At 46.0% G+C, this 22,502-nt stretch overlaps 1 protein-coding gene across 2 annotated transcripts in view; it reads left to right on the top strand.

The window, feature by feature from the left end:
• Positions 1-1,009: 1,009 nt before the first annotated feature.
• LOC115391807 (pleckstrin homology domain-containing family A member 7-like) overlaps positions 1,010-22,502 on the top strand; it is an 82,852-nt gene continuing 61,359 nt past the window's right edge. Inside the window, exon 1 of one of the 2 annotated variants that reach the window (XM_030096161.1) lies at positions 1,010-1,202. In XM_030096161.1, the coding sequence (XP_029952021.1) occupies positions 1,132-1,202 (71 nt within the window). In that variant the 5' untranslated portion in view covers positions 1,010-1,131. The remainder of the gene's footprint in view (positions 1,203-22,502) is intronic. The other variant, XM_030096162.1, reaches the window with a different exon arrangement.

The raw sequence follows: 22,502 nt of genomic DNA, 5'->3' as shown, positions 1-22,502 counted from the left end.
GTGTGCATGTAAACAGAGTCGCGGTTGCTCTCACTTCCTCTCAGCGGCGTCTGTCCTGCCAGATGAGAGTGAGGCGGGAAAAGGAATGCCGCTCCGCTCTGTTTACCTCTTCCTCGTTTTCTCTCGCTTTCGCTCCTGATTTACACTCCACTCTCTCTCTCTCTCTCTCTCTCTCTCTCCCGCTCGCTCGCTCTCTCTCACTGCCGTCCACATCCCGCCTCTCTCTCCCTCTCTCTCAGTATGCTCAGTCATTCAGCTCCGTGCACTGCTGTTGTTTCGTGAAGCTGGAAAACCGGTGGGGAGCCTGTGATTGGGGTGGAATCAGCACTTGTGTCTGCGCCTGCCACCTCAGAGGGCGAACTGGCTCCGGTGTGGAGGAGACGGGGGGACTGTGGATTTTTATAGTCCTCCGCTATCAGGAAGAGATGGATTTGTGGCAGCTGTGAACTTTGGAGAGGCTGCTCTACACATGCAGGCGACTCACGCTGCTCGTATTTACATCGGATGCTGCCGGAAAAATGGAGATCTCATAAATCTGCTGCCTGTCTTGAGCGCTGTCTGATGTGGATCTGCACCCCGGGGGTCGGAAACTCCTCGCGGTGCGCGCCAAATGATGGAGGTGTGAGGTTGTGACACATGATTTTGCAAGTGAGAGATACAGCTCAGCGAGGTTATAGCGTCAAAGACATCTGTTACACCTGATTACACACACCTGAGACACCGGGGGGAGACGGCCGGCTCTCGGCAGGATTAAAGGCGCGACCTGCGATGGTAGACTTTCCTGGGGCTCTGGGCTCTCACTGGATCAGACTGCCATTCCAGGTGTGTGAGCCACGCCAGACCTGACTCACCTGACCATCATTCTGTCTCTGCGTTGCACTGAAACGCCCCCCCCCCCCTTCCGACGTCTGGGTTACCTCAGCTCCCAGACCCCCCACCACAACAAGAGCTGCTCCCGTCCCTCCGACACCCCCCGATGGAGACGCCCAGAAGACGAGCGGAAAGAGACACTGATTAATGTGGCTCCCAGCAGCTGGAGTCTGACTCCAAGGCACCAGAAATAGAAGGCGGGAGGGGAAACAGCCGCAGCGGCACTTGCAAAGTATCTTCAAGTGGACGAAGAGACGCACCATGTGGAACCAGTCGGGATACTGCAATCACATTCCTCACCCTGGATATCCCTTCTACCATGCGCCCTGCAGGTACGGTATCACCACCCTCCTCCGCTCTTACATTGCTGTGGAATGAAAACCAGGCTAGAGTTTCACTGTTTCTGCCTTCAGAGAAAATTGAGTGTTTACCACACTCGGCGTCCCTCAGGGATCGTACCTGGGACCGCTGTTTCATTCCTTTATCGCCATCAGGAGGAGTTGTTGTGATTGGAATTGCTTCATTCATCACTGTTTGTTGAGCGTAGATCTTAAGTGTTTTTTTTTTGTGAGTGTGTGTGTGTGTTGTCCAAAGCCATTCGTAGCTGTACCGGTTTCTCTGGAATGCTTCACCTGAGACACAAAGCTGGTTTTTCAGCTGCACCATCACTGCAGGGAGAGTGGCGAGGTCGGAGTTCACAGCCGTACGCTGAGGTCAACGTTCTGAGGTTATTGGGACAAACGACTGTTACGGTTTAGGCGTCTTTATTTGGGAGAGACTGATTGCATAAGATTTCACACTCCTCTGCCTTTCACAGCTGGGGTGGCATCATTACATTTATCTCTGGCTTTCAGATGCGACCGACTCTCAAATGAACACCATCAATCCTCGTTCCCTGAGGGGAGAGCAGACCCCTGCCTACACCTCTTCTTTTTTTCCTGCCGGATACAGTAATAGTCTGTAACCTCTAAAAGCTGTTGAAGCACAACCACCAGAATACTGATTCACTCTTGGGTTATTTATAAAAATCCCTGTGTGGATGAGCGTAATGAGACCATGCATTAAAACTGAATACAGTGACAAATTAGCGCTATAAATGTAACATGAATTGTTCATGCTTTCTACAGTGTTGCATGTTTTGCTCTGTTCATGCATTATGCTAAATAATGCATATCTGCTTGTCCTCATGCGGACTTGTTTTTGCAGAGAATTGATGTGGGTTTGCTGGTGTTGTAACAGCAGCAGGAGTGATCGGGGTGGTCTGCAGCGGGGAGGGGGGGTTACTGATGAGTGAGTCATACCTCAGACCACTGGGCAGGTCAATGACCTGTCAGATCATCCTGCTCATGGCAACAGAAAAAAGAGGAGGGAGGGGGGAGGTAGTGGGAGGGGGGGCACAGGAATCCAGGAAATGGCCCTGAGCGTCAAAAAAACAAACCAACCATCGGTTGTTCACTCCCACTCGAGTCCGCTGTGGTCAAGTACTCTGATTCACACTGCGAGTTTTCCACCTGTGGCGTTATCGCCTCGCGGATTAAAGTTAAATTTGACATTGCGCTGAACAGATGCATTGCGTGGGATGATTTACAGTGAGGTGGGTCACTGCAGGAGATTAACGGCTCTCACTTTTCATTGCCAATTTTGGAAAACAAGTTAGGATCTTTTTTTTGTTATTTTTAAATGTTGTTTTTATTTAGTCCACTGGGGGATTTGAGGTTTGTTTGAAGTCCAGTTAACGTGACAGTGTTCAGACGTGAAAAATGAAAACTTTTGTTGCAGAGGTCCATTTACACTTGCTTGGGAGCCTCTGAAAATGCAACTTTTTGAAAACACTCAGACTCGATGTCCATGGAGAATGCAACATTTCGGAACACTGTCGCCACACATATGCACTGCGGCTGCAGGAAACACTTCTTCTGCACATGCTCAGTAGATGGACAATAACAACAATGATGAAAAGTTACCAGTGATAACATGAGGCTGGTGTCAAATTACAAGCAGGCACTTCAGTAAAATGAACTCAGTGATTACATGACCCAACGCTGAATATGCCTGAAACCGCATCCCCATCAACGGAGCCACATCACGTCCCATTTGAAGTTCGGAACGAGCAGTTAATATTCCGTTCTCTCCAGAGTGACACACCTCCGCTCACACGCTCCACATTTTGATTCATAATTGCCGAACGCGTCGCATTAATATCACATGAGTCGAGTGGAAGCACTGGCGTCTCCCTAAAGTTTGCTCCATGAAGTAAAAGTTGAGCAACCTCCCGCTGAGGCCGCTCTAGTTAATCATTCCCTCAGCTGTCAACAGCAGCGTCACTGACGCCGCCGGTCTCCGCCCGCTCCGCTCCGTTGCTTAATCCACTGTGTTTACATTCAAACGATGAGACGTTCGCTCGCTGTTTGACAAAGTCCTTAACCGGACTCCGCTGTTAGGTTTGTTAATCCATCGTAAGCCCGCAGCGCCGCTCTGCCATGGCGGCTTGAGGTGAGTGTGAAAGCTTAATGAGGTCCCTTGTGTTTGTGTCCGTCTGAGTGCGTTAACGCGGCGCATTGATTCATGTTTTGTGTTTTTTCGAGTGGGTCGATCTGCGGCGTTTGACCTACCGATGACGGGCGTCAATAGGCTGGCATTTTCCGCACAGATTTGAACAGTGTGTGTGAGAGGCGGAAAAGTTGGAGGGGGACTGTTTTGGGGAAACGTTTCTGTAGAGAAAGGATCGGCGCGTCGAGGCAGACGAGCTGGGTGTGACGGGTAACAAAGGTCGTGACACATCTTAACCAGGCGCAGGACGTTTGAACTTGTGTTGGCGCCTCACGTGTGTGTGTGCGCGCCTCACAACGGCTCAGACATAAATGGATTTGGACTGCCGGCCCAGCAGGGGGTGAATGGAGCAGATTGTCTGGAAGCCGCAGTCCTACTCGCTTTACGCTCGTCCCCGTCCTCGCCGTCTTGCTTGCTCCTACACCTGTACGTCCTCGTTCTGGCATTTCATAAAACAACTCGTAATTGACTCGGGTTTAATCTAGCAGTGACCCTTGACCTCTTTCAAATATTCAACGGGCTGAGTGTGCGCGGCTCGTCTCCAGACGTGGAATGAATAATGTGTGTCACAAATGAAGCCCGGCAAGGAGGCAATTTATTCCAGCACTGCCCCTTTCATTTTCACTTTAGCTCGCTAAATATTTTTGTGTAAAAAGGATTTTTCGCTGATGAAGGAATAAGAATGAGCTCCCGGTAATAATATTCAAAAGAGCAACAGTGTGTGAGGAGAGTGTGATAAGTAAAGGGAGAGTACACCGTAATCGTCTGCAAGGTTGTAAGGTGGCCGGCTATTGAAAGCTGTGTAGATAAGGAAACAGGAAAAAAGTACAAAAATGGCCTTGACAATGAATAAAATATCTTTCTAAAAATTAAATTAATGCGCCTGACATTTGGGTTTTCAGCCTCCTTTGTGTTTTTGGTCCATCGAACACCAGACATAATAAAGCTCTCTCTAACAGGACTAGAGAGATGATATAATGTAATGTACATTAAAGTAACACGTATTGTAACACAGAAGGAACTTCATGACCCACTTTTTTTTCTTTTAAAAAAAGTCCCACCACGCTTTGCAGATCCGATCGTGAACCAAGAATCTCATTAACGGTGCCCAGATGCTGGACAACGGAGCACTTCTCGTGTATTTTCCTGTAACTTTGAAGAAAATGGCGGAGCAAGCTCGTGACAGTCCAGCAGGATGTGTCAGTCGCTCTGCTCCGCCCTCGCCTCCCGAGTCCTGACATGCTGCCGCAGCACCGGTGACACTCTGTGACATGAGGCTGACGGAGACTTGTGGGGGAATTCATTTTGTCAGAGTGTTGACAGTGTCTCAGCGGTCCACTCATGGGATAGAGGGCCGTCAGCCGTCTGCGGTCCGGTCCGTCCACACTTCAGTGCTGTGGCAGGAATCATATAGAAATCCTACATCACAAGTTAGCCAACAAAGTATAGGACAATAATCCACATTTCTAATGTGTGATGGGAGCAAATCTCGCTTGAGAATTTAACAGGTTGAGATAAAACATGTCTTCTGTTTTTAGTTTTTCTATCTGCATCTTGAGGATAAGAACCTACTGCCTTTAGAAAACATACCAGCTGCTGTTCTGCTGAAGTTATGTATCAATTTATTACTTCTTGACTTCCTGACTTTACTCATGGCACTTAAGCATATATTTCATATAGAAAATTAAATATCAAGCTATCTAAAACAGTACATATTCCAGTTAAGTGTGTTTCGCCATGTTATGAATTCAGTGGTGAGCTGTTCATCTGCTTTAGTGCAACAATAAGATTATCGTTTTACTGCATTTTTCCCAATTATGAGCAGCAGCTGAAATAGTCACAGAGGCTTGAGATCAAAACAGGCTGTACTGCACCAACTTTTTTTTTTATCTCTACACACTGTGGCTTCACATAGATAGGATTTAATTAATTCACATTAATTTAAGCCATAATATTATGAGTTCATATTGTATACAAGCACATGTTTGTTCTCCATTTATAACAAACTGATACAGTGTTCTGAAATTGATCAAAATTAACAAAAGTCTCACATGAGACATGATCCGATCCCTGACTCACTGCTTCACCGTAACTTCAACCACCACGAGAATTTTAGTGATACTCTCACTCCAACACGGTTATCTCTGATCAAACTTACAGAAATCTTGACACTTTGTGCTTCTAACACAGGACAAAACATTCCCCTGTTGTTCAGTAGACCAGGTAACAGGGGTCATGATGACGAGATAGTCAGTTGTCCTCTTTACCTCTCAGTGCTCATGACAGGATTAATTGGTGGCGTGCAATTCCCTTTAGAACAAAACTAAGATGTTCTAAGATGATAACTAATCAGTTACGTTAAATTATTGAGCAAACTGAGCTCCCAAAAGGAACAATCACTAAAATGGAAAAAAAAAACCTAGAAACCAGTAGAAATAGGAAAATGGCTAAAACAGCTTGAACAAATGGAAAATGACAATAAATGAAGCTTAAAAATGAAGAAAAAAAAGTTGTTTTCAAAATGTTGACATGTGAATGCAAAACCTTTCTGAAAAGAAAAGATGCATTTTTACTTGAGCCATCGCATACAGAGGGCCTCATAGCCCCCCTCCCTCTCCCACCTGCAGAAAATCTCCATTCTGACTGAACGGAGTTAAATGACCTGTTTGATTTCTGCAGAGAACTGACACTTCATATTCCAAAGACCTTTTCTCTCATTTATTCTTTCAGTGTACAGAAAGTGATCGCTCCTTGTCTAATGAAGACGCACTTCACACTGAGATGAGGCCATGTGTGTGTGTGTGCATGTGCGTGTGCACGTGCGTGTGCGTCAGACACTTTAATGAAAGAGCGGCTGAATTACCCGGTCGGCTGTGAGCGTCAGTGTTTTTGACAGGATGCAGTTTGGGCTGACTCGGATGACTCAGACACGTGGAGACGGAGAGAGGGCTTGGTTCCAGCTGTTCGCTGGAGATTGAAGTGTGACAGACGGCCTTGAAGATTTCACGTTGTCTGGCGGCGTCATTTACTGAACGCCGCTGTTTTGATCGCAACGGGTTTCTAAAGATATCAAAACCGAATCTGTGCGTCCATCAGTCCTGACAAACGTGTTGATTTGAGCTTCGTGGTCAGTCCAAACCCGACAGATCTGTCTGCTGCAAACCCCAAATCCAGATTCAATTAGTAATCGCATAGCTGTAATTTCCCTGCTGTCAGCTCATTATCCGCGTTAGCTCAGTTTACCTGCAGTGTTTCAGCGACGACCGCAGGAGGAGGAAGAAATTAGCGTGATGCTCAAACCTGCAGCCTAATTTCATCGTCTCAGACCGGTCGCTGTTTTCAAATGTCAGCCTCCCTTTAATAATTACCCAGTGTCCTTGTTTTAACCTCTCTTATTCATGAGAGGCGAAAGTAAATTAAAGCAGGCAAAGTAGTTTTTGTTATGTAGCGGGAGCACAAAGGGTTCACCGAAGGTTCGGTGGCTCAGTCTGTCGCAGAAAGCTGCTGCCGGTGACAGTAATCTGGGTTTTTGGACACTGGATCCTTTCAGACTTCCAAAAAAAAAATCAGTGACTGAGGCAGGAGAGAAAAGAATCAGGGTTGAGAGGATAAACAGCAGCATGAGAGATGAAGACATTCCCCGCTATCCAACGAAATTGCACCTGAAATCTGGGCGAATGATCATTAGAGTGGACTGGTAGTGTGCTGATGGGTGGACTGTAGCCTGGAGCACCTCTCACAGGCCTCGCACTTCAAAGGCTGCTCCTGCCTGAACCGGAGCCCGGATGCCGGGGACTTGTTCCGGGAAGAAAGACTTTCTGTTGGGGTCTTGGCCTAAAATGAGAGAGACTGAAAGCCAGGGATGTTACATCGAGCAGCGCTGCAGTTTGTTTGGATGGAGATGTTCAGTATGTGGTGCATCGCTTTGTGAGGATAAAGCGCTCGTTTCCACAGCGATTTCAGATGAAAACACGACTCGGTAGTTTTAGAGTTGGCAGTCACCATAATAAAAATCCAGCTTGGTGTTCTGTCCATACCAATGTCCACGTTCTCCCATTGATAAAGTCTGAGTCTATAATTACACCATTAGATGTCCTGAGTGACATGGAGTCAGAATGACCGCTGTTTTTTTCTGGGTTAAATTGTAAAAAACCTCTGACACATCCACTCAGTTTAATTCATACATGTACTCAGCAGGTTGTCAGTGTTGTGGTTTTTAACTGACACTGAAGTATAGCTTATGATTCAGCTTTTTCAGAACAGCTGTTGTGCAAAAGGCCTCAGATTTGACTTTTCTTGACATTACGTTGACTCGATGTGTTTCCTGCTCTGAAGTTGTCAAAATTAGATTTGCACATGTCAAAGAAAACACGAATAAGACAGTTTCTGTAATCTAGAGCAGACCTGGGAATTTGGCTCCACCGTTTGCTGTGTGTTGTTATGCATGTTCCATATGTTTAGTTAGGTAATAAACCATAAATAGCTGTGTCAAACAGCCATCTACAGGTTTCCAGTAGCAGTTTTTATCAGCCGTATGGGCTGAGAGTGAGAAGCAGCCTTCTTTTTACAGCCTGAATGTGTAGGATCGTGATAACCAACCTGCTTGGCGCTCTCCATCTGTGTGCCGCTGAAACCCTTTTGAGCTCGCCAGTCTCTCAGGTCTCACATTACGTCCCAGCTGGCTGTGTCCATGTGGGCAGCAGCGCTCTAATCCCCCCGTCTAATCTGAGACGGCTTTGTATGTAATCAAAGAATCCACTGTACAGGCATGAAGCGGCAGAGCCGTGCATGGAGGAACATGCTAACAGGTTTACAGGCTGGATGGAGCCCACTGAAACACAACCAGCCCGAGCTGCTGCTGGTATTTATAGTTTACCTTCACATGAATTCAGCTTTTATAATACCAGCTTCACTCTCACCACTACAGGCTTGTAAAGAGAAGAACTGCTTTTCATATCTCTTTGTATTCATGCATGCATAATCTTTTAATCACAATAAATACAAGCAATATAGAATTTCTTAGAATGATGCTACATGACTGTGCGAGTAGTTATTTTAAATATATATGTATATATATATATATATATATATAATATGTAGCTAAATATATCCAAACTCAAAATGTGTCCTCATCCATGCTATAGATTGCCGTCTGTGTATAAACTTTGTGCTAACCTTAAGTTATCTTTATTTCAACCGCTGAGGGTTATCACTTCCTTTTGACCCTTGTAAATAAGTCTTCGATCAAGATGAACCTTGACTCCCTCTGATTAGATAAAAACAATAAAAACTCAAAGCTATAATCCAAGTACACGCTTCATGTTTACAGGTTTAAAGATGCGTAAAGTTTATTTATATTTCAGCCTCAGAGGATTATTCCGTCTTTCTTTAATTCACTGGTAAACAACCATCTTACCTCAAGGTGACCTTTTGCTTTCTTGTGAAATTATGAGAAAGGAATGTTCATACATAGAAGTGATCAGTTAATAATAACCTAAAATCCGGTTTGCCAAACACATTTCAGTTCAGGGGCCAGTCTCATCCTGAGCGGGTCGGACTGGTTAAATAGTGTCATGATGACCTTCAACGTTAAACTGTAAAATTTATATTTGTTGTGACACAAAGTATTCACGTTGAAAAGGTAATCAATTAACTACTACCAAAAAATGACCACAGCCTCAGCATAAAGTAAATTTTAATGAAACCTTCTGGTGCAAAATACAGTGAAATGTCCAAAAAAACCTTCCATAGCTGTTGCATTATGGGTGTTTTTACAAAACTCCCCCTGACAGCGTGGCTTTGAGGCTAATGCTAGTCAGCTAGCTTTCATGGCTCAGCTGTGGTCTTGTTGTTTCTACTACTTTGAAGAAAGTTGTTTGAAAAAAAAAACAATATAAACTATTTTCTTGATATTGTTTCTTGTACATTAATGTTATTTTCCTCTTAAATATGCTCGATCTGCATGGTTCCCAAATAATTACATTTTAACTCCACTGTTCCCCAGCTCCCCTTTTATTTCGGTGTACTTTCTTTTTTATTTTTTGGCATCTGGAAACCTAATTATGTGTAAACTGCTTGCCTGGAGACACAGGCGACTGACTTTTATCACCTTTGTCCCGGTCCTCATTTCTTTTGGTCTTGATGGTGTTGAACGCTGAGAGGTTTTTGAGTGCAGTGGAGGAAAAGTTAAGTAGGACAAATCCGACATCTCCCACCACATTTCACTTCCCACACTGGCAAATCCAAACAAGAAGAAAGTGTGTCTGGCGACAGTCTCAGCGGACTCGGTGGAGGAAGCGTGGGCGGCCGGCAGCAGAGCTGGAGTGATTCTCGCCATTGTCAGTGGGTACACTAGATTCTGCTCTGCGCCTCCTAATGAGGCGTAAAGTGCGGTTGTATACCTGTGTTCGCTCTCACACTGGTGATATTTCGAGGGCTGCGAGATTCAGGCTGAGGATGGACATCCTTTTTATCGCTTGAATTTCAGTCACATCTGCTTCATTGGTATTAATAAAAGTTGCAGCACTTTTTTTTTTTTAGCACTTATTTTTTTGCGGTCAGGTTGCAGTGAAGTGATAAAGTGAGCAACCGCTGCAAATGCACATTCAGCACAGAGGAATGTACGACTGTCGCTGCGGTTCGTGTCTAACTTTGCTTTTGGGTTGTTGCTCAAGCTGCAGGTCCGAAGCAGCTGAAGCAGCAGAAATTTGTCCCGTTTGCGAGGTTGAAACGAGGCTAAGCCCGTGTAGCGTCTGCCTGGTTCCAGCTGCTGGAGCAGGAGCCCGGGCGCCTCCTCCAGCCTCTGATTGTAAAGTCTCTTAAAGGGATTGGGATTTATTATCATTGCTCTGCTGTGAGGAGCGGCTGCCTCCGAGCACACTCATTATCTCCGTCCACCTGACGGTTCTCTCTCGGTGTTGGAGTGATACACTGAAACACTCAGCTGGAGCTCCGCCGGCTCGGTAAATGCACAGTGTTGTTTGATGAGTTCCTGCTCCGGGATGAGGGGTTACCGCTTGTAATCACCTGGATTAACACAGTGTATCAGCTAAATTAAACAGCGGTTTGAGTCGGTCCTGCTAAATGTCAGCCGGCCCGGCGGTGTGGGATCAGGGAGCAGTTAGGTATTACTGCCTGGCATTTAGAGCCACTCATTCCTCCGCACCAATAAAAATTTGCCAGTCGGCCCGGAGCGCCTCCGTCTGCGCCGGGGTGTTTTCATCCCGCTTCTCCGTCACTCACTATCAGAGTACGTGATGCTGTGCAATCAAGGCGTCGCTCTGTTGGGCAGCTGCTTGTCTGATGCTTCACAGGGAATCAGGTGAAACTGAATCCAACACGGTCTCTGATGAGTCTGTCTCCACTCAGACTCACTGTGATTACAGCCCGAAGGCATGTTGGAGGTTCTGGATAAATAGTTTTACCACTGTTTCCATGAGTTTTGAGTTTTGGTTTTCTTGAATGTTGTTCTTCCACGCCCTGTTTTGGTTCGGCAGTGATAACGCTGTAGAGGCCGCCATGTTTGTTATTGTCCGTCCACTCGCACATGAGCAGAAGAAGTATTTGCAAAAGGATCCCAAGCTTTCGTGAAAGGTTCCACCTTTGAGAGTTTTCAAAAAGTTGCGTTTTCAATTCCTCTGAGCACCACTATCGTGCAAACAGACCATCAAAATGCAAGCGAAGTTTTGTGCCGTCTCTTGAACTCAGTGTGTTTTCCATTTCTCATGTTCAGCTTAAAGTTCACTCTGTCATTAAAGGGTAATCTAATAGTTTGTAGATGACTGAACGGACCCGAAAATCAATAAACACAGAGACACTTTTATATTCTCTGCTTTAACAGCTGTTCTTTGTGAGGACATGATCTTTTCCCCCCAAAGAGAATTTTTAAAATCGTACACAGTAGTATAGTTTTTTCAGATTAAAGCTTATATTTTTTCTTCTTTGAGTAAAAAGTGGGGAAATATATTTCAGTTTTATGAGTTAAGTATATTTTATATTTCCTATAAAGTCGATCTGCTTATAATTATCAGAATTGCTCAGCCCGACCTGTTTATCTGTTTATTAGACATTAGAGTTTTATAAACTGACTCTGCAGTATGTTAAACCAGCAGGGGATAAAAAAATGTCCTGAACAAAAAAAAAAAAAAAAAAAAAAAGTATAAATAAAAACTGAGCTGAAAGAATTTTGAAAGGGAAATGAACTCAGAGGAGTGAAAACATCCTGGCTGTCTCAGCTGGGCTGTTGTGTAAACCTCAGCATTTTTTCTCAATATTCTCATAACTGTGTCTGTTTCTACAGTCAGTCTTTTCCTCTTGCCTCATATTTACAGCATTTCATGTCTTCAATTAAGGAGTTGATTATTTAAATCGTTGTTTTTTTTCCTTCCGTCTGGTTCTGATTCAGTCCCCTCGTGATTATCTCACACACACACACACACACACACACACACACACACACACACACACACACCCTTCCTCTCCGCGACGGGCCCGCCAGGAAGCTGTGAAGTGTTTTGAATGTGAATGCAGTGCAGACTTTCCATCCATTAGCATGCCAGGCTGTCAGTCTCCATGTCGACTCGCTCTCTGTCCAGCTAAAAACTGCTCTCCTGCATCCACACACACACGCACAATATCAGTGGAGGTGTTTCCTTGCTAACAAACACTCTAATCTCCCTGTTTTGCAAAATCCCACTGCTATTTGGCGATATTTATTGCGGTGGACGAGAGCGGGGGGCTTATTTAAAGCCAAATGTGGCTTCGTCTCGGGGTTGCCATAGCAACTAAATGTCCCGAATCAGTCTCCTGAGTGCCGGGGGGGGGCGGGTGGGTGGGCGGTTGCCTTTGCCTTTGCCTTGTGGCATCGCCAGTAGCAACAGAGGTGGACGCCGCTCCGCCGGCCTGCGTCTGATTGGCTGTGATGGATGTCTCCATTACGCTGCCCTCCACCATCCCCGGCGCCTAAGTGCAGCCACAATCAGGATGAAACGGCTCATCAGACCTGAAGAATCCCGGCCCCGATACTTGATGGTCGCAATTAACTGTCAGGGTCGTTTTAAAAGCCGCGCGTCGGTTGCGATGTGACATGAGCCGAGTCGAGTGGAAATCCAGCCAAGGTGAAACGAGGGGCATCGCTTTGGTCAACATGCATTTTTAAAACCTTTTATGATTCGAGCAGAAAGAGGCTTGGTTAGATGAGGCACAAAGTTAGATTTGAATTGTGAGAGGTCAGAGACTTGTGTAGCGCGGCCGGCCGTGCCAACCGCTCGCTCTATAAATAGTGGCTCGCATGTACGTTGAGGGGCACAAAGGTTAATTTTCAGAGAATCGATGAAAATATGATCGCCTCGCAGTGAAGGGCGGCAGCAGGACTCACGTTTGGCACCGGATATTGAATTAATGCAGTTATAGTGGAAACCGTCCTTGCGCCGTCGATCAGACCCGGAACCATCTGAACTCCACGAGTTTCAGACGTTTCATCTGCAGTATGAAGGGATTGCAAAAATGTAAAAAATGACATGAAATCTGATCCCACGGTTGAAGCTGATTTTGAAATAAGTCTTACGGGCCTTTTGCAGGAGGGCGGTGCGTCTTCACTGCTTCACTGACAGACAAGAAGTGTATTTACAACAGTAAATACTGAAATGACAATCAGTACAGCCCAGTGCACTTCATTAGAGAAAATATTTAAAATTGTATCAGAAATGTCTAGACATTTAAACTGTGAACTATGGATGCATCAATGCCACTTTATTTTATCTTAAAGGAAGCTGGAGTCTAATTCCTCCTAATTAAGTATATTGTGTTTTGGAGAAGGACAGGTGAATTCATTTATGCAACTGTTTTTTGTCATTTTTAAAGATTTTTTTTTTAATACTGGGATTGAGAACTGAAAATCCAAAGTTTGAAGTTGTGGTTTAGCTGTAGTGCTGTGAAAATCCTTACTGCAGACACGCAGCTGTATTATCTTCGGGCTCATTCGTTACACCCTCAGCAGCGCATGTTTCTGGCACACTGGGGGAGTTTTCTCACTGACGTGAGTCGTTTGTTCGTTTCTGTGAGTTATAAGTTCCAAAAATTCTTCTCATTTATTGTATTAAATGCAAATTAAAAAAATGAATATTTCATATGTTTACCAGTTTGCCAAAGTGGCAGTCCTAGTTTATCTACAAGTGTTTTATTTCTTGGTTAAATTATTGATACATTTGCTGTTAATTCTTCTTGGTCTTTGGATTGTTACCCAGCTCTCTGAAGCAGGCGCTGCTTTTTCCATTCATCAGACTCCGTCAGTCTGTGTTTTTCACATTTCAAGTTTCCGATGCGCGCACGCTGTTTGGACACGAGAAGAGATGCTGTCGAGCATCTGCTCCCCGCCACTCCACTGATGGCCCCTCTGCTCTTTAATGAGTGATCAGTCATCGAAAATCACTCTTCACTTTCACTTCTTCTCTGTGCCAGAAATCAGAATTCTCCTCTAAAGGGATTCTAGTTTTAGCGTCCATGTTGGTAGTGATTCGCTGCATTCAGTCACGTCCCACATGTTTTTAACCCTCCTCACAAGCGGCAGCTCCTCTTTCTCCACCCCGTCTCGATGCTGATCTGCTCCCAAAACGCTGAAGAGACAGCAATTTGATGCGTTTCCATGCTGATTATGCAAACTTGAGCTGTTAATGCTCCTTTCCAATCCTCTCCCACTGATGACTGTATTGTCCCACAGAACGGCTCGTGCAGGAGTTTAATTTGTCATATAAATTCCATAACAAGAGTTTTGTGTCAAATTTTGTGCCCCATTACTAACCCTCCTAAATCCTCTCTCAAGCAGCGTCACGGTGCCCCTTATTTGCTGTCCAGCACAAAACTGCACGGCTAAAGGCTAATTTGTAGTTTGTGTAGGCACTTTCGTAATGAGCCGAAGCATTGTTCTCCCAAATGGCACGGCTCCATTCCACTGCCATTCCCGTTTATGCTAATGCAAGAAATATTTTCATTATCTGTGCAGTAAGACATTTAATAGGCACTCTGCCGTTCGGCGCAGTGAGGAGTGGCTATAATTAGAGCCGGTCGGAGCGAGTCGGGAGGGGGAGCCAGGATGTTACAGCTGATTTGAATGTGGACAAGTGTCCGCTGAGCAGAGATCTGATTTGCCTGGAGCTGAAAGTAAACGCTTCTCCAAGAGACTCGGGGAAATTATACCAGGCTCAAAGTGGAATGAATGTAGAGGATTGAGCCGTCTTGACCGTGGCGCATGCAGACCAGCAGCATGATGAGAGATGCATCGAATTGCCAAACTCCACCTTGGGACGGAATGAAGAGCATCTTTTATGCAGCAGGTGTGCAAAAGCAACACCGGCTTCCTCAGTATTAACACCGTGTCCTTGAGAGGCTGCATTTCCAGGATGCTGTGTCAGCCCTTCCTGTGGGAAGCGTTTGATTTCAGAAGCATCAAGGACCTTGGGAAACAAAGACACCAATGAGCCTCTCATTCAGAGAAACTCCAGTGATGCATCAGGTGTATCCGCAGCATCCTGGAAGCACCTCACGTCCTCACAACGCAGTAATTGTTTTACAACAAACTAAACATTTCATTGCTTTGATCGCAAATTGCTCAAATCTGATCTGTTTCCTTTAACCAGTCGTCTCTTTGAACCTAATCCTCACTCCTATGGTTCATGCCAATAGAGGTGTTTTTTTTTCTCACATGGAAACAAACCACATTTGAAAATCATACATGTTTCACTTGCGGGCCACGAGGCGGCGTCTCGCTAAAAAGAGGCTTTCCTTCAACACAGAGCAAGAGTCTTTCTCATGTATTTGTGATACCAGCAGTATCTCTCCAGGCTGCATTCTTCTTCACTCTACGTCTATAATTAGCCAGAAGCATTATATAAAACCAGGCGAGCTGTAATCAGTTTCTCTTCCATAGAGAACAACTCCTGTTGACCTTTGTTCTTCAGCTCTCCAGCCGGCACCTGATTGGACAAACGTGTCGACTTGAGGGCCGTCTGCTCCAGGAGTTCACACCGGACCAACATGATGGCTCGGTCACAAACCTTCTATTTTATCCATGAAAAAGTTCAGTGAACTGATCCTGATCTGCTTTGATTGAACCTGTGCTTGGCTGGAAACTAATCCTGGGAATGAGAAAATCTAGAATCACATACGAAGATGTGCACACTCAGTTTTTTTTTTTTTTTTCCCTCGATGGTAGGAAAGAATGTTTTCCTTATGTTTTAGGAAACTGTCTTGGATGGATCCAGTCTTATTGTACAATGACTGCTCGAGCAACACCGGAGTTAATAAGATTCATCCTCCTGAACCCTGAATCGGGTACTAAATGTCAGTCTGCTGAGATATTCCAGTCTGCACCAGTGCTTTGGCTGAACCAGCGTTCACTGCCTTCACACTGACAGAAAGACAATGATTTAGTGCAGAGACACACAGGAAGCCGCATCTGTTAGGCTAGAAAATCTGCATGATTAAATACAGTTTGAGGAATAGGATTCAGTGGGAGCAAAAAGTCACATTTATGCAGAAAGTGAACCTAGACGTTAACAGATGTTGGGAACAGAGAGTTGCAGTAAATAAACCAAATGACAAGCAATGGAAGAATAACAAAAATCTGATTGTTTTTCTTTTAATTGCACGTTGATGTGGTTAAAATTTGAAGCGTTTTATTAGCATTTGTCATTGAAATAAATCTTTGTCACAGGTTGGATTGTTTTCCATTGTAAATGTTGATAATGTCGGAGATTTAGAAGAAACTGAATCATTTGGCAATTTGCTGTTTTAGTACTGAGGATGCAAAAATTTGTAAACTTGTAAAAAGTGTACAGTTTCTGTTTTTTAGTGTCATTATTGTTCAGATTTTGGGGAGACTTCTTGGCTTTGGCCGCTCAAAATCTGGTTTATTTTGGCTGCATGAGCACCAGTAAAGCCTGACAGTGGATGATTTGTTGTTGTTGTGCTACTTGATGAGAGGTCCAGCAAGATTTATAGCGACGCTGTGAAGATTTTAGCATATGTGGGCAGAAATTGACGCGTTGGCAAACGGCTCCGTGCTCTGAGAAGTGCTACGGCTGCACCGTGGGTGAGAGCCGCTCGGTGCAGGATGAGTGGTTTTCCGTCACTTTCTGCCAAGTTCGAACGGCGCGGGGAGAAGTAATGATTTCTGACAGCATTGTGTTATCACTGTGTGAAGGAATGCCATCATCTAACATTGAGCGTAAGATTGAGCTCTTCCAGCTGAACTCATGATCATGTATAATCTGTTTCGGGCAGCAGCTTCCTCAAATAGCATCGTGTCACTGTGTGACAATATATGGAATTGAACTAATGGCTTCGATGTGATTAGATGCACATGATGCAGTTTGTACTACATGCGGTTAAATGGATTTAGTATCAGTCTTTACACTCAATGTTTTAGTGGAAATATCCTTGCTTCTTACTAATAGAGGCCTCTGGAGTCTGTAGTGAATTAATTTAGTCCAAATTAAATGAGCGCAGTTAAACAGTTAAGTCTTCTGATATGGCGTTAATCCCGTCCTCATATTATCAGCGCAGAAGGTCGTGTTGAAGGCGTAGTGGGCATGTGGAGTTTATGTCTCGTCTGGACGGTGCCAGCAGGTCGTCGGTGCCAGTAATGCCTCCGATGCCACCGATGCTCGTGTCGGCCTCAGTTATTACTGGCACCGGGATGGCTTCCGTCTGCCAGCGCTGCCGAGCGTCTCCCCTCGTCCCGACGCGTCCCCTCCGCGCCGCCGGGGATGCTCCCTCTTTTACTGGGTCACGCTGAAACCAGAGACGGGGCCGTGCTGTTGGCGGGGGGAGGCGGGAGGAGAGGGAGAGGCTGCCCGGCAACATGAAAGCGCTCTGATGCAGCGAGCAGAACGATTCTCGGTGCATCAGCTGCCGGGGTCTGGAGGTCGCACGCCGGCTTCTGGCAGCCTGCCTGTCCTCTCTGTCTGAAGAATAAGCAGCGAGTGTGGCGGAGAGGGCTCGGTGAAAGGGAACGAGGTGAGGGCTGAGTCAGAGGTGAACTGCGGGAGAAACTACACCGTGCAAGCTCAGATTCAGCTCCCATCCAATAGAAACGCGGAAACGTCTCTGTACAGAGGAGAAAAATAAAATCCAATTCGACCTGTCGCAGTTTCCAGTTCCAGCAACCTTCCAGCCTCAAAGCAATCCAGCATCTGTTCAACATTTCTCCACCACAGCAGCAGAGCTTCAGATGTGTTTTTAATACGTCTTGTTCATCAGCCGGACGAGCTGACATGAAATAAGTGATGTTTGATAACCCTCATTACGGCCATTTTCATGTCAGCAGGCACGCTGGGAGCTCTCGGCTCGCACTATTACTCCACAGTCATGTCTGGTTCCACTGCTCCGTCTAACAAGCCTCCGCGGACTTACATTTACCTTCATTTAATCAAACAAGGGGGATAATTCTGGATGCTTTTCGGCCTGAGTGGGCGTGAGGAATGGAGTGTAAGGGGAAAGAGAGAGAGACGGATGGTGAGAAAATCAAATGAAAGGCTGTTTGTGTGGGTGTGTGGGTGGGTGGGTAGGTGGTAGTGGATGGTTGTGAAACCTGAACGGGGGTGGGGGGGTGGGGGTGGGCTGCGCGGTAGCAGCATGAAACCGAACCCAAATGTGTCAATGCCTCCCGCTCACCAGGGCCGAGGAAGGAATTCACTTGGCAGCAGCGATGGCCTGCTAAGAATTCAGAGAGTGTGTCTGTGTGTGTTTGTGTGTCTGCGGCGGCCAGATTGTGTTCCGTCTCCTTGCCCCCTCGCTGGCACGCCCTCCTCCGCCTTGTTCCACACGGGAACCGTGTGCGGCGCATGCAGCAGCCCCATACGTGGCTCCGAGGGGGACAAAAAGTAATGACGCCCAAGCAGTGACCTCCTGGAAAAAACAAAAACGGAGAGAAGAAAAGCAGTGTGAGTGCTTTTATTTGCTCTTCATTGTGCTGAGGGAGCGTCCTGCATCTTTTCATAGTTCAGATTTTTTGCAGTGCCAGCAGTGGGGCAAGGTGGACGTGGGCTCTGATGTTACAGCGGCGGCGGCGGGCGGCTGGCAGGGCGGCTCGGTCTGTGCTGCCAGCCGCCCGCAGCGCCGCAAAAAGCGTCTGGCAGATGTTGCCCGGGCTGTTTTCAGAAGGCGTCGGTTGGTCCTGGTGAACGAGCGAGTGGTTCCTTTGCCTCGTTAGGGTGCGTTCAAGTGAAAACAGTCCACATTTCAGTCTTGAAGATTTCTCTCGTCTGTGAAACAAAAAGTTTTGAACACGGATTATGAGTCGAGTCGCCCACTTTGTGTGTGCCTGTCCAGGTGATGCCAGTTGAAGCGGTGGAATCCTCTCTGTGCTCCGCCGGCTCGGTGTTTCTCAGCTTCCCAGCTTTGCGTGGCAGTGCCTGCGGTTCTTCCACACACCAGGATGCATTGAGCTGAAGTTTCGGATGCCTCCTGCTGCATTCGTTCAGCTGGGAACCAGTTGTTGGTTGTGTTTCTTGGGGCCCGTTTAAATGGCCTCAATCTGTTATTGTCACATGAACAAACAGGCAGCATGGCCGCCTCCAGTAATCTGGCTTTATTGATGCTGCCAGAGTCCTGAAAAGAGACAAACTTGCTCATAATTACAAACCGGCAAACTACATGCATTCTTCATTCCTGCAGCCTTCACACTCTGTGTCTGTTTTTATTCTGTGTGCACATCTGCTTTATTTTCAGCCATAAACATATCTTATGAAGCTATATAGTCACAAATGGAAGGTTTATGTCTCTAAAGTGGCGAGAGGGAGTGCTGTAATTTATTCATAACAAAAATTACATGAAAACCCTGATTTGTGCTCCGATGGAGGGCATTTCTGGGGTGAGACCATCCTCTGTTTCCGAGAGCTCTCTGAAACCTGCGCTTCCCCCACTGAGGGTAACCTCACCAGCCTCCCAGTTACACATTGTTCCTGAACTCCGCGCTCACCTTCCTTTTTATAGCAACTACTTGAAAACCTAAAGCATCCATAGATCAACTGGCAGGTGCAGCGGCGGATATCAGAGCACGTACTGCTGTAGCTGCTGAAAACATTCAGAAAGAAGGGACTCTCTCAGTTTTCCCTTTCGTCTGTTCAAAACGAATTAATAGACTGTACTGACAATGTTTTATTCCCTTTCTGCTGTCAGCCATGTTGACAGATACACACTGAGGGGCACGGAGCTGTCGCGCACGGTGCTCGCCCTCCACCACCTGAGCCACAGCTGTCACACTTCATCTTCACTATATGCGGCAGACGTCTGTCCGAGAGAATGGAAACCTCTGCTCATCGTCACGCACATGCAACAAGCCACTTACATGACAAAGACATTGCATCCATCTCTTCACATTCAGACAGAAATCCAGTTATAGAGCATCATCAGTACTATAATCACCTGACCAATAAGGAGAAACTTTGGGCTGAAATCAAAGTCACAGATTCCTGAAAGAAAAAATGCATACATTTTGCGTAATATACTTCATGTGTAAAGAGTTAAGCTTCTGCACACTCCCTGTCAACAAGTCAAGCCGTGTGCTTTTGGGTCCCTGTCTTGCTGAAAGGCCCATGAGCTTGGCTTGAACATTTTCTTACAAATTTAGTTCTAAAATCTCTTGATGATTCTCTGGTTTCATGACTCCTGTGTGTCAGCTCCTCCAGTACCAGATGCTTCAAAGCAGCCCCACATCATGATGCTACCTCCACCGTGCTCTTCTTTTCCCCGCAGTCTTCGTTGGACCTTCTGTAAACAAACTGTTGGTGTGCATTATCAAAAAGCTCTTTTTTTGTTTCATCTGTCTACAAAACATTTTCCCTGAAGGACTGCAGCTTGTCCAGGTACAGAGATCAGTCATTCCTTTGTATGTCTTTTTGTTTTCCTCGGCTTCTGCTGAGCTCTGGGCTGTCAGGACTGTGTGTGCTCGACAAGGATGGTGAGGATGGAGCTGGAAAGAGGGTATTAGAAGAAGATGATCTGCTGAAAGGTCAATATTAAAATGTCACCATTCCAAAACTCCATAGCAGCCTGTGTTTAGACGTTATTGAGTGGATTTGTTCGTCTTTATCTTCACTGTGATGTTATGTTCAGGGATTAGACTGGGGGCCTGCAGCCTTTCTCAGGGTCAGTCTTAAGGGAAAAAAAACAGAGCCGTAGAACATTTAAGGACAATAATTCGGTACTTTGAATTTAATCAGGACTCAATGAAGTCAAGGCTAATCAGACAGACGTGGTTTACTTTCTAAGAGCTGCAATATTTCCCTTAGAATAGCTTAATGTGTGCACCAAGTGTTGAATAGCTTGATTAATTCTGCACTGAACTGGGGAGAAAAAAACAAACAATTTCACGTATTTGGAGCTGTAATTTACCAACATATTATGCTGAAAAATGATTTCAATCATCAAAAGTGCCGTTGATGGTTTTTTTCTCTCTTTTGTTAACAAATCAGTTAATGGATCCAATTTTTGCTTTGTGAGTCTCTCACTTGTTTCGGTAAACTAATTTCCACCTCAGTCTGGTTGGTGGGAGCGGGACCACCGTTATGTGTGTGTGTGCGTGTGTGTGGACCCTTCACTTGTTTTCACATAACCCTGAGCAGTGGTGCCAGCGACCCACTCCGAAAAATCAATGCTGATAACTTTTTAACCGACTTCTGCACTGTAGCCAAATTGGGAGCCGTGTGCAGCTGCAGCGTTGTGCAACTCAATTATGTGCAGTTTATTCAGACATTAGGCCACAGACCAAAGTGTCATTTAGTGCCTGGCAGCACCTCTGGGTGTGAATGTTTTCAACTTAGTGGAAGGAAGAGAGTGGCATTAGTCTTTCAGATAGATGGACTTAGACGGATTGGAAAACAAATTCCTTCCACAGAGCTTATTCTCTGCCTGCTGGCTTCCGGCCCGTCGGAGTGCAGTCTGCTCAGTATTCTACAAATCCAGAGTTTTAATGCAGAGATTGGGTCAATTAGTCATAAAGGGGATCGTAATTTTTACTTTACAGAAAACTGTAATCTTGCTGTTGTTCTTTGATCCAGGAAAAGGAAAAAGGTCACGCAGACACACTCTTCTTAAGCAAAAGAAAGGGAACGTGCTCTCTGAGTGGATTATAGATGAGCTGATTAAACCCTGTTATGTTTTTGAGCTTTGCGCGGTTATGAAGACCATAATTGCTAATACACATACACACACACACACGTTGCTTTGGGATCTTATGTAACACACACACACACCTTCACCCACACAATGCCTGTAGATGTGTTGTGGCGTTCTCTGGTACAATGGAGCGTGCACGGTGGCTCTGGATGGGACTGACCTTGCTGTGTTTCCCCCACTCGGCACCGGCAGCGCTCCTCCCAAGCCTCCCTCGCTCGCCGCACTTCAAACACATTTCATCTGGAAAATCCCTTTAAATAGACGTGACCTTTGACTGCCAGAACGCCCACTCGCCACATCTCCTCTCTGAAACGCTCGTCTGCAGCACATCTGTTAAAACCGCGGTGCCGCCGGTTGATAGGTGCTGTTTGTCGCAGATACGAGGCGGCAGCTCTGGGTTTCTGAATATTGGGTTGAAATGTGGCTGACTGGTGATGGGACACGTTGGTGAAGCTCTCCTCACCTCTCACACAGCTCATGCACCAATGTTAATAAGTTCATGCATTTTGTTTCACTTCGTGTCAAGATGACTCTCTTTGGAAGCGGGGGAAAACGCAGCTTTTCTGGAACTGTGCCTGCACGAGGCAGTTCTGTATCCCCACAGCCCCTGTCAGCTGACGGCTGAGGCTCCACTTGAAAGCTATTCTGGAGCTGTCAGTCGACCGCATGCTGGGCTGCGTCGTGTTTCGGCCACAAGGGTGAGCCGGAGCAGGGCGAGAGGCATTTCTGAGGGTCGGGGTGAAACACCCCCCCCTTCCGAGCCGAGCCGAGTCACAGAGCAGGTGCAGCGCGACTCGGACAGTGAAGGAGATCATGTGTGTTTGCACAACGCCGCACACCCCTCACGCGATGAAGCCGATGTTTGCGTAACCTCCGGAGGTTTACCAGCCGTCCTCCCTCAAAGCCAT

This window comes from Salarias fasciatus, chromosome 7, assembly GCF_902148845.1.
Source record: "Salarias fasciatus chromosome 7, fSalaFa1.1, whole genome shotgun sequence".
In the NCBI taxonomy this organism is placed as follows: Eukaryota; Metazoa; Chordata; class Actinopteri; order Blenniiformes; family Blenniidae; genus Salarias; species Salarias fasciatus.
This window is presented reverse-complemented; position numbering and strand designations above follow the sequence as displayed.